This window comes from Sturnira hondurensis, unplaced genomic scaffold, assembly GCF_014824575.4.
Source record: "Sturnira hondurensis isolate 20B ecotype Veracruz unplaced genomic scaffold, ASM1482457v3 Scaffold0001509, whole genome shotgun sequence".
In the NCBI taxonomy this organism is placed as follows: Eukaryota; Metazoa; Chordata; class Mammalia; order Chiroptera; family Phyllostomidae; genus Sturnira; species Sturnira hondurensis.
The window spans coordinates 6,487,975-6,503,884 of NW_028074140.1; the positions used below are offsets into that span (position 1 = coordinate 6,487,975).

Genomic DNA, 15,910 nt, shown 5'->3' on the forward strand with positions numbered 1-15,910 from the left:
AAAAACAGTCCACAGAATGGCAGAACATATTCACTGATACTTCTGATGAGAGGTTAATATAAAAAATGTATGAAGTACTTACAAAACTCAACACCAAAAAAAAAAAAATTAAAAAATGGGCAAAGGACCTGAATAGGCACTTCTCCAAAGAAGACATACAGATGGCCAATAGACATATGAAAAGATGCTCAATGTCACTAATCATCAGAGAAATAGAAATTAAAACTACAATGAGATATCACCTCATACATGCAGAATGGCTATCACCAATAAATCAACAAATTACAAGCACTGGTGAGGATGTGGAGAAAAGAGAACTCTTTTGCACTGTTGATGGAAATACAGACTGGTGCAGCCACTGAGGAAAGCAGTATGGAGATACCTCAAAAACTTAAAAATGTATCTGTGTTTTGACCCAGCAATCCCACTTCTGGGAATATATCCGAAGAAAACCCAAACATAAATCAAAAGAACATGAACACTGCTATGTTCATTGCAGCATTATTTACAATTACCTAGATATGGAAGTAGCCCAGTGTCCATCAGCTGATGAGTGGATAAAACGACTATAGGATATTTACCCAATGGAATACTACTTCCCCATAAAAAAGAAGAGATTTTTACCCTTTCCAACAGTATGTATGAACCTGTAGAACATTATGCTAAGTGAAATAAGCCAATCAGAGAAAGCCAAATACCATATGATTTCATTCACATGTGGAATCTAATGAAAAAACTGAACTAACAAGAAAAATCAGGACAGGTTCATAGATAGAGAGCAGGATGACAGCTAAGAGGGGACGAGGTGAGGGGGTGGAGAGATTGAGCAAAAAGGGAAAAGGACTCACAGACAACAGTCTAGTGATTGCTGGGGTGTTGGGGGTTATTAGAGGACTAAATGGTAATGGACAAATACAATAAAGATTACATTTAAAAAATAAAGACTGCAAAAAATCATTTAAAAAAGAGAATATGTTTTAGATACGGTTCCAGTACTCTAAGTCTTCAGCTCTTTTTTCGAATGTCTCTCCTGTTGAAATGACCTTATAAAGAAGAGAAGATTCCATATAAATACTCAATTAAAAATACTTCCCTGGATCAGAGGAAGCAGGGAGTGGCATATTATTTCAATAAGCACAGTGATGGGAAGGAATCCAGTTTTTTCTTGGGACTAAGGAGTTGCCCGACATTGCCACCCAAAGCCTCTGTTCACTGAATAATAGTCCTGTTTGTGAGGTTCAAAATCTCACTCCGGAAAATAAAACGGGAGGAGAATGGCAACAGTTGTCTCTGAAATTTCCTTGACACAACCATGCCAGGTCTGGTGAAGGGCAACGCACTTGCAAGTACTGCCTGATGAGAGGGTGCCGTGCCGGCCCCCGATGTGTCTGCGCACAAGCATTTGCCCACCATACAGTGATCACACGCCCACCCCCAACACACTGGGCTCACGCCTACACCGTTGTCGTTGATCCGTCCCACTTCTCATTGTTCTTTTCCTCACCAGCTTTCTCTCTTTCCCGCCATACCCCCATCTCTTTCGAAAGGACTTAATTCCTGTAACACTTTCATAGGGAGAAAGGGCTTTACTTGGCGACTCTCGGTTTACAGGATCGTTGGTGAACAATCAGTCTGTCTGGCAGGAAGGTGCGCCCGCAAATATTACAGGCAACCAGCTGGCTCTGGGCACTTGTCCAAGCGGCTTCATTTAAGGCATCGAGATCATAGAAACCTTTGGCTGGAAAGTTAAAGAAAAGGAAAAGAAAATGGTAAAATGGATCAGTTTTCATTGGGGAGAACCATATTCTACTTTTTATGGAAAATATTTTCAGGAAATACCTGTTGACTGAGGCTTTTAAACAAATCATATTACTTGGGCCAGAAAAAAAATAGTTCTGTTCACTCAAGGGTCGAGTAAAGTTAGCTATGAACCAGAGGCTTTTCACTCCTTGGGTTTTAAAAAGGGAAAGGCATTGTTTTATGTGTTATGATATGCATTCTTTACTAATTATTAACATCTTTGCTTACACATTGTTTTCTTGCAAATATAACTTTTGGCCTTCTTTCAGTTGACTCTAAATATAAACTTACACAGGAAAAAGAACGTGTATTTGTATTTTCCTCTTCCATAATCCTTCAGTTAGAATGTTTTTAAAAGCCAAAACTGACAGTTGAGAGTGAATTTAAGATAAATTACATCATAAAAATTTATCATCTTTTTCAGGCCATACACTCAGAGATTCTTTAAGTAATTAAAGTGAAGAATGCAAACAGAATAGTTAATCTGACGAAAAGAAGTGCCCTTAGGAAAACAACGGAGACAGCTGAAAGATGTATAATCTTCATTGGCAGAGCACAGGAAACAAGGCATATGGCTTTATTTTAGAGAAACAGTGTGGGATTTAGCTTTAATGAACCTTATTTAAATACAATGACTTTAGTACATTAAATCGATTTTGTCTTTGAATCTCCCAAGATAGGCCCTCCAAAGGGCCTATTTGAGTAGCCGGGCACTAAAAAATACACATTTTTAAAATTTTTATCATTTTACACAGTATATATTTCATCATTAAAGCCCAGGAAATTTTAGTATGAGCTCTGTCTAATGGTTCACATAATCTTAGCAAACCTCAGATTTCTTAGCACGCCTACTTCAAATATTCTTCCCGCCCCCAGCAAATTAAACCCCAGCAAACCTAGTATTTCTCTCTTGGATATTGCTTTCTGCATAGGATATGAAAGTGTACTGTATGTGCTTTGAAAACTGTTGGAAAAATAATGGCACTCACTTTCTTCTGACTCATAAGCTTTAATATGGACCAAAAATTCCAGAATATTCATTGATTCTCACGTTCAGCGATTCATCACATCTCTAAAAGTGTTGGCATAGGGCTCTGGCTTTGGATATGAATGAAGGGTTATTTGAACTCTATGACTGCAGGAAGTCCATGGGGTGGAAGTGGTAATGGCAATTATTTTGGCGTAGAGATGAAGGACACCTTCAGAAATAAAAGTAACCTGAGGTCAACAGGAAAATTATAGGGGGTGCAGTTATAGGACCTACCTTTTCCATCTGTAGGCAATAACAGAAAAATGAACCAAATAGTGTTCTCAAAGTAGTCATTTCTTTTACCTCTTATAGACTTGTGATAATTATGCTCAAGCAGAGAAAGTGGTTGAGATCAGAAGTGAAGCAAATGTATTTTTGATACCGAATTCGAATTGGTAGGAAAGAGTCTCAGTGAGGTAAACAATCTTTTTGTAGACAAAGATTTTAATTTCAACGAAGGATTTTTTTCATCTTGAGTTCTTTCCTCACCTGTACTCAGAGTCTTTCTCTTAGCAAGACCTGTGAATAGTTGAATTCTAGAAGCATCTAGGACTTCATTATGACAATCTAAATTCCATTCTGTGAATTGTTAAAAACTCTCTTTGGGTTACATCTCTAATAAGAGTGCTTTGGACTAAATGATACTAAATAACCTCCAAGGTGCCTTCCAGTTCTTCAAATCTATGGCTACGTAAGGAGAATGAATGAATTGGATGAAACTCCTCTTAAAACCAAAATGATATTCCTTTGAGTATAACTAGAGGATCCACTGAGAAAATGACAATCATACAAATGAGAAAGTCAGAGCTTGTACAGCAAGTAATATCCTGGGAACTACTCTATTCTCATACCCTAAGTGAATATGCCAAAGTCTCTAACGAGGCCACGCATAGTAGTTCATGGAGTTCCACTTTCATCTGGCTTGTGCATTACTTAATAAAGTACTGATGGCAAAATTTTAAAAACCTGGACATTTTCTATAAAAGTCTATATTTCCAATTCATTTGTATTTTTGAAAGGTAACACCACACTATGCTAAATTTCTCAGTGATAACACATTGAAAAATGTGCTTCAGCTCAAAGCTCCCAGCTGAAACTGGGAGCAGCTGTCTGCGTTAGAAGGAGCTAGTACTTTCCAGTCTTCATGGACCCCTTTCACACATGGACCAGTTTATTCAATTTCAAAACCTGATTAGTGGACCCTGTAAGCCTTCAACTTTGGTGCCCCTGTTCTACAAACTCTAAGATGCATTTTATTTGAAAATATGCCACCAGATATCATACGTTTGATAATACATGAAAACAAATTTGAGACATATTTAAATTCCAGCAGGCCCCTCTCCTTGCACAATTTTGCCAGGATGTGGTATCTTTAGATCTCAGCATCGGAGGAGAACACTTTGGGCAGGCATTCCAAAGCCATTTTTCCGATTCAGCTATAGCCAACACAATAAATAAATATTATTGGTTTCAGTTGTGTGAACAAGAGAAAAAAGTCTAAAGTTTAGAGAGAAAAGTTTCCCCTTATGCACTCAAGCCTTTTCATCCACAAACTTACCACTGATGGTCCTGACTTCAGGTTTCTTAGGTTCTGGTCTCCTTAACTCTTTAGGCAGCAAGTTGTTTTCATTATGCCATTTTTTCAGACACTGTGGCTCATGAATGGCAATAGATTTTGTTCCATATTCACGACCACAAATGTAGCAAATGATTGTTGGTGGACGCCTAATCATTTTCAGCTGCAAATAATAGAAAATATCTGTTATATAAACTTTAGACAATTATACAGGGTCGGGCAGAAGCAGCGCCTACTTGAGTGTGGTTGGGAGGGTACGTGAATGTCTCACACACGGTGGACAGCAATTTGAACACTTCACCTAAAATGTCATATGGTGGACATTTGAGTGTGATATAGTTGTGTTACAGAATTGCATGCTTATGATTTTGTAATAAACATTTTTGTAATAATCAGGGGCATTATTTATGCCAGGCCCTGTATTTCAAAATTGTAACCTTTAAATTATCTATAAAAGAAATGCTTTTTAAAAAAATTCCAAGGAGTCTGGTCAAGTTCACCTTTTGGGGAATTAAGAGAACTAAGTTATGTTATGTGAGTGATTGGAACTGGGTGAGGATGTGGGTTTGGGAGAGGGACAGAAAATAGAGATGAGCTAGCCAGAATTCTACTTATTGGTACTTCATTTAATAAACATTGATTGATTGTCTTCTGACTATTCTCCATGATGGGAGAATACAATGACAAATCAGGTAGGAATCAACCTCTCAAAAACATCGGGCTCCGGAACACCAATATGTCTGAGAAGTAAAGTAATAAGTGTCCTTGGAGAGTTTATATGCCTGCCCTTATTCCCTCGGATAAACAACTTTCTACTGCAAGCTCCTCTGGTTTTCGCCATTTCTGACCTGGTGTAGCCTCCACCCACAGGCAGAATAGCTAGTCCATTACATATGGAAGCTGGTGGATAAATACCCAGCTTCCTCCCTAAGACTGCTTCCACCCCGTCTTCTAGTAAGTCCCCATTGAGACTGTACCACAGTTGTCCATGAACACACTATATAAGCTTCCTCCTCTTCCCCATCTCTCCTGCCACTACTTTCTGGGTTTTTCTGGAATCACGTCCCAAATAAATTGCTTGAACTCAAATCCTTTTCTTAGCATTTGTTTCAGAGAATAACGTCTAAGGATGAGTCAAGAATAAATGCAGTAGGGAGCCTCTGCTTCTGATATTAAAAGTTACAAGAAACATTGCTTCCATCTAAACCATAAGAACAAAACAGCCTACAGAATAATACTTTTTGAGCCCTTTGGAGATTCTAAATTGCAAGATATGTTAATAAATGAAAGGGACTGCATGAATTCAATGGCGGATTGGCAGAACCAAGAGAAGAGCTCCCACATTCCAGCTTTACATTCATACGGGCAGAATTGATCTACCTCATGCAGGGGCAGGGCAGCTGAATGGGAACCCCACTCTCTCACCACCGGGTCTTATACTCACTAAGAGGAGGTGACCGGCTAACCTCTCTTTGGAGAGAGGCAGGAGCATTGAGAGAAACCATTACCTAGTTAAGAACATAGGGCCTCCCCAAATCTGAGGGTAGAGGTTTAGAATTAGGTTTTGCACTGAGTCCCAGATAAGAGCAGTCTACTTTTGGGGTGACAATAAGAGGGACTCCCTTTCTGCCACGGGCATGGCCACTACCACCAGAGTCTAAGGGTGCAGAGGAGAACGGGGAGGGGCCCTTGGGCTCTAGGCCTTACACTAAGTGCAAGGCAGGGGCAGTTTACCACTGGAGGGATTTAAAGGCTGTAGCCCATTGAACATAACTAAAGCAAAGAGAAGTTCCAAACCTTCCCAAATTACAGACTACACTGGCAGGACCACTTATACTCACAGCCTGACAGAAGAGGCATACTCATTTCTGGGCACAAGTAAAATCTACCTCAGAATCTTATAGTGTCCAGTATTCAGTCATGCATACATAAGCACAAAGAAATTAGAATCTAGAATCATCATATCTTAAGTGTAGCCAATATCAAGGTATGACCTAGATTTTGGGATTATCTGAGTAAATTATTTTTATTTAGTTATTTATTTTATTTTTAAATAATCATTAAAATAATTGCAATAAAGTATTATAATTATTTGAAAAGGATCTATGTTAAAGGATCTAGAGGAAGAGATAGACAGCAAGCATAAAAATATGGAAAATTAAAACAGAGATAAAAAGCAAGTAAAAATTATTCAAGAAAACCAAAATAATAGGAAATTGTTAATCAGGAGAATAACCTATAATTGCAGTTCAAGAAAGTCAGTTTAGTTGTTATGTGTCTAAATGGGCTAGAAGGGCAGCATATCTCTGAGAGCTTGAACACTCATGGCCCTGGGCTAAGGAAAGCGTGGGTCCAAGAGNAGTTATTTATTTTATTTTTAAATAATCATTAAAATAATTGCAATAAAGTATTATAATTATTTGAAAAGGATCTATGTTAAAGGATCTAGAGGAAGAGATAGACAGCAAGCATAAAAATATGGAAAATTAAAACAGAGATAAAAAGCAAGTAAAAATTATTTAAGAAAACCAAAATAATAGGAAATTGTTAATCAGGAGAATAACCTATAATTGCAGTTCAAGAAAGTCAGTTTGGTTGTTATGTGTCTAAATGGGCTAGAAGGGCAGCATATCTCTGAGAGCTTGAACACTCATGGCCCTGGGCTAAGGAAAGCGTGGGTCCAAGAGAACCACCGTTTTATTCTAGGTAACAAGGAGTATGGCGGTGACTGACTGAAAGGGGGAAATCAAGAAAGGTTGGAGAGAAAAAAAATAGAACCTGTTCTGGACCTGCTGCATTTGACACTTCAGTAGAATTTAAATGTGAATAAATCCAACATAAACAGGAAATAGAGGCCTGTAATTCAGGGTTAATAAGCTTCAGAGCTATTAACACAGAAAAGACACTAAAACAATGAAAATGCAAGAAAAGGAGTAGATAGAGATTGTTTGAAGAAAAGTTCTCCAGAGGATATGTACAACAAGGAGATTGGGCCAGGGAAACCGCAGCCTACACAGATAAATGTTCCAGTTTGCAGTTAAAGAAACGGGGAATAGAGACAAAAGACTCCACTCAGAATTCTGGAAACACTTCCAGTTTCCAGAAAGACGGTCTCAAAAGTTAGTTTGTCAAAAGCTGCAGAGAAGAAGCGCAGTTGAAAAAGATCGTTAGATTTGGTTACCAATAGGTGATAAGCCAGTGACTTTTGGTTGTTTAGTTCCAATGGGGTGATAAGGATAAAAACCACAGTGTTAGCAGTTAAACATCAGGTCGAGGAGAAGAGGAATACACGTCCAAAAAAGCTCACAGAGAGGACATTTGAGAGATAAGTAGCCTGAAGAAAGATTTGTTTTGTTATTGTTTTCAGGGTAGGAGTACCCCTGGTAGAAAGAGAGTCTGCAGGCCTAAGAGAAAAGGGATAATCAATTTTACAAAGCCCTCAGAAGAGGCAGGCGGAGACGTAATCAAAGGTGTAATTGTGGATGTTAGCCTCTGAGAAAGGGGAAGAAAGAGGACAGATGAAGTTAGAAAAAGGTTGTAGAGAAGGAAGGAAGGTGGAGCTCACATAAGATGAACTTAGTCTTTTATGGATGAGGTAGAGTGACCTTTAAAGAATAAAGAGATTCAGATTCTGGGACATAGCAGAGTGATGAATACCGGGATTAGGCAGCACTGCAAGGAATGTGATGGTGATTCAATGAGGGGAGAACACTCACCTCATGATGGGAAAGACCCAGTTAGGTTGAGTGGCAAGAAATTTTAGTGGTATCAAATGACCTTTTCCACTATGTTCTTAAGTAGCACCAGGTGGCGTGAAAGCAGAAACTAAGCTGGTGGTGTGGTCTTCTTTGGCAAAATAAAACATGGTAAATGTGTGTGTTTGTTTTAGAACCAGCCTGCTTTTAACTAAGACTATTGGAGGTTACACCTGCAGTGGAGGGTGCACAGAGGAGGAATAAAATCAGATTTAGCACGTATATAATGTCTGCATAGCCGAGTGGAAACAACATATTTTAGATGGACAAATCCACAATTAATATAGACAAAACAAAATGCAAAATAGTTATTCACTTGAGGATCTAAGTTTTTTTTAAAGCACATTCTTTGAAGTAGAATATTTTTATTCTGTTATTCTGTACTGAATTATGCCAGTAGACTGCATTCATACAAATAAATAAGTAGTTGTTAATCCTTTCTTGTTATTAGCCATGTAGATTCTAACATCTAAAAAGTGACTTTATGAAGGGAATTCAAGACCTAAGAGAAAGGATAAAGCAGAAGCGATAATTTTGAAAATATACAAAAGTTCTTTACTATGTTTTACACATTTATTTACTTGAAAGATTAATTACATGCAGGGGTTTTTTAGCTTAAACATGAAAAGGGTTGTTTTGCTTTGGGAATAATGAATTTATTAAAATTCCATATGGAAAATATGAGCCAAATCCTGTATTTGACCAAGCATATAAGGAAAATAAATGGTGGGGTCATAAATGAAGAATGTCACATTGTCAGAAGGTTTCTTTTGGAAGGAAAAATTAGAAGAAAACAGGCAGACAGAGGCCAGAAGACATGCACAAAATAACTTAAAGGGATGTGGGAGAAAATTAATACCATAAAAAGGCTAAGATGTTCTACATTATGTTTTCCAAAGCATGCCGCATGCTCTGTGTTTGTGGTTGAACTGCAGTTGAACCTGCAACCTACTCCATATTCTCAGGTTTTGAACATCTCACTTCTAAGTCATGCTCTGGAGAAGTGCAAGCCACCCAGACACAGCCGAAGAGAAAAATGCATCCCTGTGGGTCTGAATGGAGATAAGAGACCCTCTTTTATCTTTCATTAATTTCACAATTGTCAGTCAGAAACTTCCAGGGAAAGTGGAATAATCTCCAACTTGTGGTTATTGCCAGTATCCCAGCTGCCAAGATTTTACCCTTCAGTCTCTTTGTCCAGTTTTCAGATGAAAGTGGGTGTGTGGGAGATGGAGGAGAAGAACAGGAAGAGGAGAGCATAGCCCTGGCAGAAGGGGCAGAGGGCTTGCTTGGCTCATGTGCTAACGTGGCACAGCCTAACAGAGCAAGGCAGAGGCCGTGGAAGGCTTCCCACGGGGCCTGTTTACACAGGCCCTTGCCAGGGCCTGCCAGCCCCAGGAAAGTGTACCCAAAGGAAGGCAAAGGGGAGGTTGGTAAGTCTAAAGTTTCTGCAAAAGATCCCATCAACAGTTTTCCCGTCAACATTTCAGCTGTTTTGGGAGAGAGGCTCTACTTTTTAACATCTAGGCAAAATATTTTTAAAATCTTCACCTCAGAATCTACGTAAGTGCTATTTCGGGTGTAAACTGTTTCATGGGATGGGGGAGACCACGTGCGCCTACATACAAAGTTTATTAGGGGATCATCACGATTTTGCCTTTATTCTTCCAGCTTCCTGGGAAAGTCTGCTAGGACTGGATGCAGACAGAGGCGCTGAACGCTTCAGGGAAAGCTTTCATGTGTGTATTTCTTTTAACTTGAATCCACTCACTTTCATATGTTTTCAATCATTTTGCTGGCCACTATTGGAATAATCATTTTATTTTCCATGCAGAGCCTTTTTCTTTTTATTAATGTCTTTTGTGTGTCAGGAGCACCTCATGTTCAATCTCTGAGGCCAGGACTGTGCAATGCAAAGGGAAGTGAGCATTAACAACTTTTCTCCTACTTAGTGTAGATGACCTGTCATCCATCCATTCACTTTTACAATTTAAAATAATGCCCCCATTAAAGCAAGAGGGAAAGAATAAGGACCAAGAAAAGGGGGTGTTTTGTTGGACAACCTTCAGAGAGGTATTGCCAGAAGAAAAATGGATGTAGTTTCATAAAACTAGACTAGGATGCCTATTTTCAAAGAGTTTCAAATAGCTGTCAGTGACCTCCCTGATAGTGCGGGCTGAAAGGAAGTCACAGTGAACTATACAACTCAATAGCAGATAGAGCTTATAAAGGAAGTATAACAACTGGTTAGAAGAAAAAATATTTCTAACATTAAATACTATTGCATGAGTCTTAAAAGAGATATTAAAACTAAAGTGAAAGTCATTACTAGCAGTTTTATAAAAGATCAGAAACACTCTACATAAGAAACCCTTCTTATATTAATCCTACCATAAATTCTAAGCAATAATAGTGTGAAATTATAGTTGTGCAATATTATTTACATGGGAGTTAGGAGAACATGACTCAAGGATGTAGCTTTTTGAGAATTTGAAGTAGAATAGATATTAGAAGTGATCATTACAGGCAATAGGTCTTTGAAAATGTGATGACTGCTATGATCATCTCCCCAGGAAAATACGCAGGTATACAGAATTATGGATATAATTTTCAATGATTGGGGGACTCAGTAAAACTCGTCCATTAACCCCAGGAAGTGAGTTGTTGGGCTTTCAGGAAGAGCCAAACTTTTTCCCAAATAGATGCTCCTTTGTATAAGGAGCCACTTGGCACTGTTTAAAAGACTCAGAAGGCACTGACTTGAAGCCCGCAGGAACTTATGAAATACACCACTTTTGGCTTTAGGGTCATCTTAAGCCTTGCTTTGCCTAAAACAGTCTCTATTATACCCATTGTCATTTATTCTCTAATTGTCCTTGTTTAATTAATAAATTATATAGTTGCTCTACTTCCAACCCATTTTGAAAAACATCAGTTAATATAAAATATAAGCAATCAAGAGACAAAACAACAAAAAAGCTCAGAAATATTGAAGCTGTGATTATGAGACTGCCAATTAATTCACTTAAATGTAGAAGAAGGTGAAATGACTACAGAAATTATGATTTGATTAGAGAAGAAAATATAAAAGAAGCACACCTTGACAAATAAAAATGCTTGTAAAAATTGGCAAGGGAATGAGAGGGGCAAAGATTTTAATGATGCTAAATTGTTCAGACCTTTCAGGCCAAACAGTCAATTGAAAGAGTATAAAACTAAAACATGGAGTTAAAAAATTTCAAATCCTTTCATAATTTATTTTTGTTTTTAACTTTAGTGGGTCTTTTAAAAACCAATAGAGCAGGAAGACTGCTAAGGGGAAAGGGAGGCTGGGGATGGAAGGATTGAGCAAAAAGGAAAAAGGACTCAGGGACATGGACAACAGTGTGGTGATTGCTGGGGGGAGGGAGTATAGGGGGACTTAATGGTAATGGAGAAAAATACAATCAAGATTAAATCAAAATAAAATACCCCCCAAACCAAAAACTAGTATTTTTTTAGTGAAGAAACATTTTTCTGAGATTTTGCAATATCATCAATTACACATTATTTCCTTTTTGTCAAATTCAAATAAAGTTAAATATAATCTCTATTAATAATAACAGACATGATGATCTCACTTCTATTTAAAAATCTGCATGAATTATTAATTTATATGTTTGTATATATAGAACCGTGCCTGAAATGATATTCACTGAGATCCAACTAGTTTGAGAATAATTTTAATACTTTCCTAATGACTTGAATTTTTATAATGAACCTGTGTCATTTTTACAGGAATAGTAAAATAATTATTAAGAGTAAACTTGAGTCAAAGCTTTAGCAGAAATCAATCCTAAAAAAAAAAAATCAAGTGGAGCCACAGTAACTTTCTGAAAATTCCCTAAATAACTGATAAAAGATGATAGCAAATGTTTTCTATACAATAGTTTAATACTATAATTAATTAGTAATTAAAATTAGAAATAATATTAGGGATGGATTCAGCTTTATATAGCTTAAAATAAAAGTACATTGAAAAATGAAAATATCTATAGCATTTTGAATTACACTGTTCCAATATACTATGTTATTATGTCAACTGTGCATAGTTGAATATACATCAGTTAAATGTTTGTATGATGCAACTCAATTGAAGTCCTACACTTCTGCTCTGTTACTTTGAAAAGCAGTAAGAAGGGCCTGGAAAAATAATCTGAGGACAGGATTTAGCATGAGTCTGTTTCTACCATAAGATAACCTAAATATAGCTTTTGTAGATATTTTAATTTCATTCAGGTTTGTTTTCTTGGCTTGGTTGCATCAGTCAAAAAGATAAATTCACAAATAACTAAATGGGACCATATGGTATTAGCCATCATGTATTGAAAGTGGCAGCCAAAAAGATAATGTGGGGGATGGCTGGAATGAATCATCTCTTGGGTTTTGTATTGCCCATTGTGGCTGGACTGACAAATCACCACACATTTTCAGCCTCCCCCCTCCCCCCTGCACTTGACTATGCTCTGTGTAAACTTGGTCTCTCTGAAATGACACCAGGAATTTCTGTGGTTCTTCATAACTACAGAATAAAGGCCAAATACTTTATACTGACTTTGTTCATGCCCAGTCTTCTCCCTATGAAACAGGTCTGCCAGCCACACCAAACTCAGCTCCCTCCAAGCTAGAGGTCACAGTCCTAGGCTTTGCTGTCTCCATGGCTGTATTCATCTGTTCCTTCCAGCACTGAAATAGAATATAGCACCTTCACCACGCTAAAGGTTATGGGGAACCCCAATCCTCCTTAGTACTAAACACAAACACATAAACTACTAATTAGAACATAAAATAAGTGCCATGATAAGAACATGTAAGTGCCATGACAGCACCATAGGAGGCAGAAGAAGGGAGAAAGGGAAGAGTTGTGACCAGCAGCCAGTGAAGAGGGTGATATTTGAAGTAGGTTTGTTGAATGCATGGAACTGTGCTGGTATGGAGAGGACTCCCTCAAACAAACAGTACCTACTCACAACTGGCTAGTCCTGTAGTGTGTTCATATAAAACCTATAATGTGCATAGTGAAAAGACTAATCAGAGGAAAAGTGAAAGCAAGGATCAGCCTGTTCAATATCAGACTGAAACAGGAGTGGTCAGACCTTGAGAACACAGTCGATGTTGGCACATTTTCTATGTGTCTTTCCACCTTGGTCCTGGCCCCAGACCCCATCCTCCTGTCATTAGGAGCTGCCCATGGGTCAGTAACTGGGAAGCGAGTTGACAGACAGTACTAGAAGCAAGTACTTCCTAGGTCAAGAGAGCTGCATCGAGCACATTAGGATGCTGTGCTGTTTTGGGAGTCGGGCGGAGTGGGCAATGCATAAAGTAATGAAGAGGGTCTTGATCTTGTGGAGACCTGAGTGCAAGGGTAAGGACTCAATACCTATGAGACAGAATCAGATCAAGAAGTAAGCCGGGGGCAATTCATAATTTTTTAAAGATTTTATTTAGACAGAGGGAAAAGGAAGAAGCAAGAGAAGGAAACAAACATTAATATGTGGTTGCCTCTCACGTGCCCCCAACCCCCACTGGGACCCACAACCCATGTATATGCCCTGACTGGGAATCGAACTGGTGACCCTTTTGGTTCACAGACCAGTGCTCAATCCACTGAGCCACACCGGCCAAAGCTATAATTTCTATATATTAAAACATCTTGATTCTTCCATTTTGAAGAAATACAAACTCGCTCTGCCTTCCCTGAAAGAGACTGAAGAACCCTCCAATGATAATAGTACTAATGCAGCTGGAAACATCAGGAATACATAAACAAAATGTAGTAATGAGATCCAATGGAGCATTACTCAGCAGTTAAAAAAAAGAATTGGTGTTATTTGCACCAACATGGATGAAACTCAGTCATTATACTAAACAAAGACAGACACAAAAGAATATGTTACCACCTGATTCCATTTATATAAAATCCAAACTAAGCTGTAATGATTGAAAATCAGACCAGGAACTGCCTGGAAGCTGGAGGTAGAAGGAAGTATGAAGGGGTAAGGAAGCTTTGGGGGTGATGAAAATGAAAATGTTCTGCATCTTGATTATGGTGGTGACCTAACAGGTGCATAAAACTGTCAAAACTCGCTGAATTGCACGTGTTTGATAGACGCAGTTTCGTGTTTGTAGGTTGTTTGCCCGCACAGCAGACCAGAAACCACCCGTGCAGACTAGTTTAGTGGAGTCCTTTTGCATTGCCCTGTTCACGCAGCACAGTCGGTTCAAAGTCAGCTGTACACATTGTCAGATAAAACCCCAAAATTAAATAATGTATTTTAGAGTGGCTTTTGCCAGGAACTGAAGAATATTTTTATAGGTGATCTATATTCTGAACTCTTTAAGTCACCTCCTAAGAAATTTTCCAGTTGGAAAAAAAATGGGAGAAAACTGAAAAAGAAAAAGAACTAAAGAAAACAAGAAAATGTTCTTTTGAGGATTTTTCCCCAGGACATTAAAGCCTTTGCCAGAGAAAGTACATGAGACAGCAATGCGCTCCACATGCAGTTCCCACCAGAAGAGTCCGAGGCTGGGGTGTCAGGGCCTGAGCCCCACAGCAGAGGTGACAGATTCAAAAAGCAGGCCTGCCAGTCTGTGCCCGTGCCCACAGCATCTGGCCTGATGGACACACACCTGACAACAGGTCCTTGTCTTTCAGTAAAAGGAACCTTGTCGTCCTTTAGCATATGAGTGAGTGTGTTTGTGCGCACAAAAGGCATAAAAGGCCAGCCATTTTTTTCAGTTGATTTCAGAAACACCGAAAGTCTCCCTTTGCCTCAAACAATCCATTCCTTTACATTGTCCTCAGCTTTGTTCTTGACCTTCCTCCTAGCCAAAATTACCATTTCTAGGCTCATTCCCCTCAGGAAGAAAGAGAGAGTTGAGAGCTTCGGCCCTAGAAGGTCACAAATACAATTGTGTATCTGCTACCACCAGGGAGCAGAGGAAGCTCCCACATTCGCTTGCTCATTGCGAGGCAGTCCTCGGCTGGATTTATTCGCTGTCATTGACACAGTTGGCCTGTTCTTTGTGAGGGCCCATTTTAGTGGGCTGTGCTCAACCAGCCATGTCAAAATGTTAAAGTGCCCTTTTTATTACCAAATATGCATGCAAATGAAATGCCTGGCTCTTTCCCCCAAGTAACATGTTTCACACATTACTCAGAAACAAACAAACGAAAAATGGAGAAAGTGTAATGGTCTCTCTCCATCTCTCTCTCTCTCTCTGTTTAATTTGCATCATAACAATTCCTGCATCAAAACAGCCACATACCCAGTGTTTATTTGGGGACATTTGTTTACCTGAGTCAAAAAGAAATCAAGGGACCCAGAGGTGAGAAAGCATCTTGCAAGGGACATAGTCCCTGCTGACTTGAACCATGACTGAGTAAATTAGATAAAGGTGCTCCGCTTCAACATCCTTTCAAACCATCTGGTTGTGATCACTAATCTGTATGCGACAAGTCACAAGATGCAGTGTGAAGTGGTGGCTCTGGGAGAGAGACACATGACAATCCTTACCCCGACTCAGGACTCAACCTAGGACCGGCCCTCTGTGTTCATGGCACTTTGTTTCTCAGACAAAGCGTGACTGGTAACAAGCACAGTATGGCCAGTCTGTAAATATCTGGGTTTAATCAGATATTTTTCAACTTCACAGAAGCCAATAAAGCAATGGGATTCCAAATGTGGATACTCAAGTTGCACTGGGAGC

The 15,910-nt window shown here is 38.8% G+C and overlaps 1 protein-coding gene across 1 annotated transcript in view; it reads right to left on the reverse strand.

Annotated features, from left to right (window-relative positions):
- Positions 1-1,028: 1,028 nt before the first annotated feature.
- LOC118975148 (zinc finger protein 474-like) overlaps positions 1,029-15,910 on the reverse strand; it is a 51,861-nt gene continuing 36,979 nt past the window's right edge. The window contains exons 3-4 of the mRNA XM_037028899.1: positions 4,389-4,569; positions 1,029-1,738 (exon numbers count right to left, since the gene is read on the reverse strand). Of these exons, the coding sequence (XP_036884794.1) occupies positions 1,587-1,738; positions 4,389-4,569 (333 nt within the window). The 3' untranslated portion in view covers positions 1,029-1,586. The remainder of the gene's footprint in view (positions 1,739-4,388; positions 4,570-15,910) is intronic.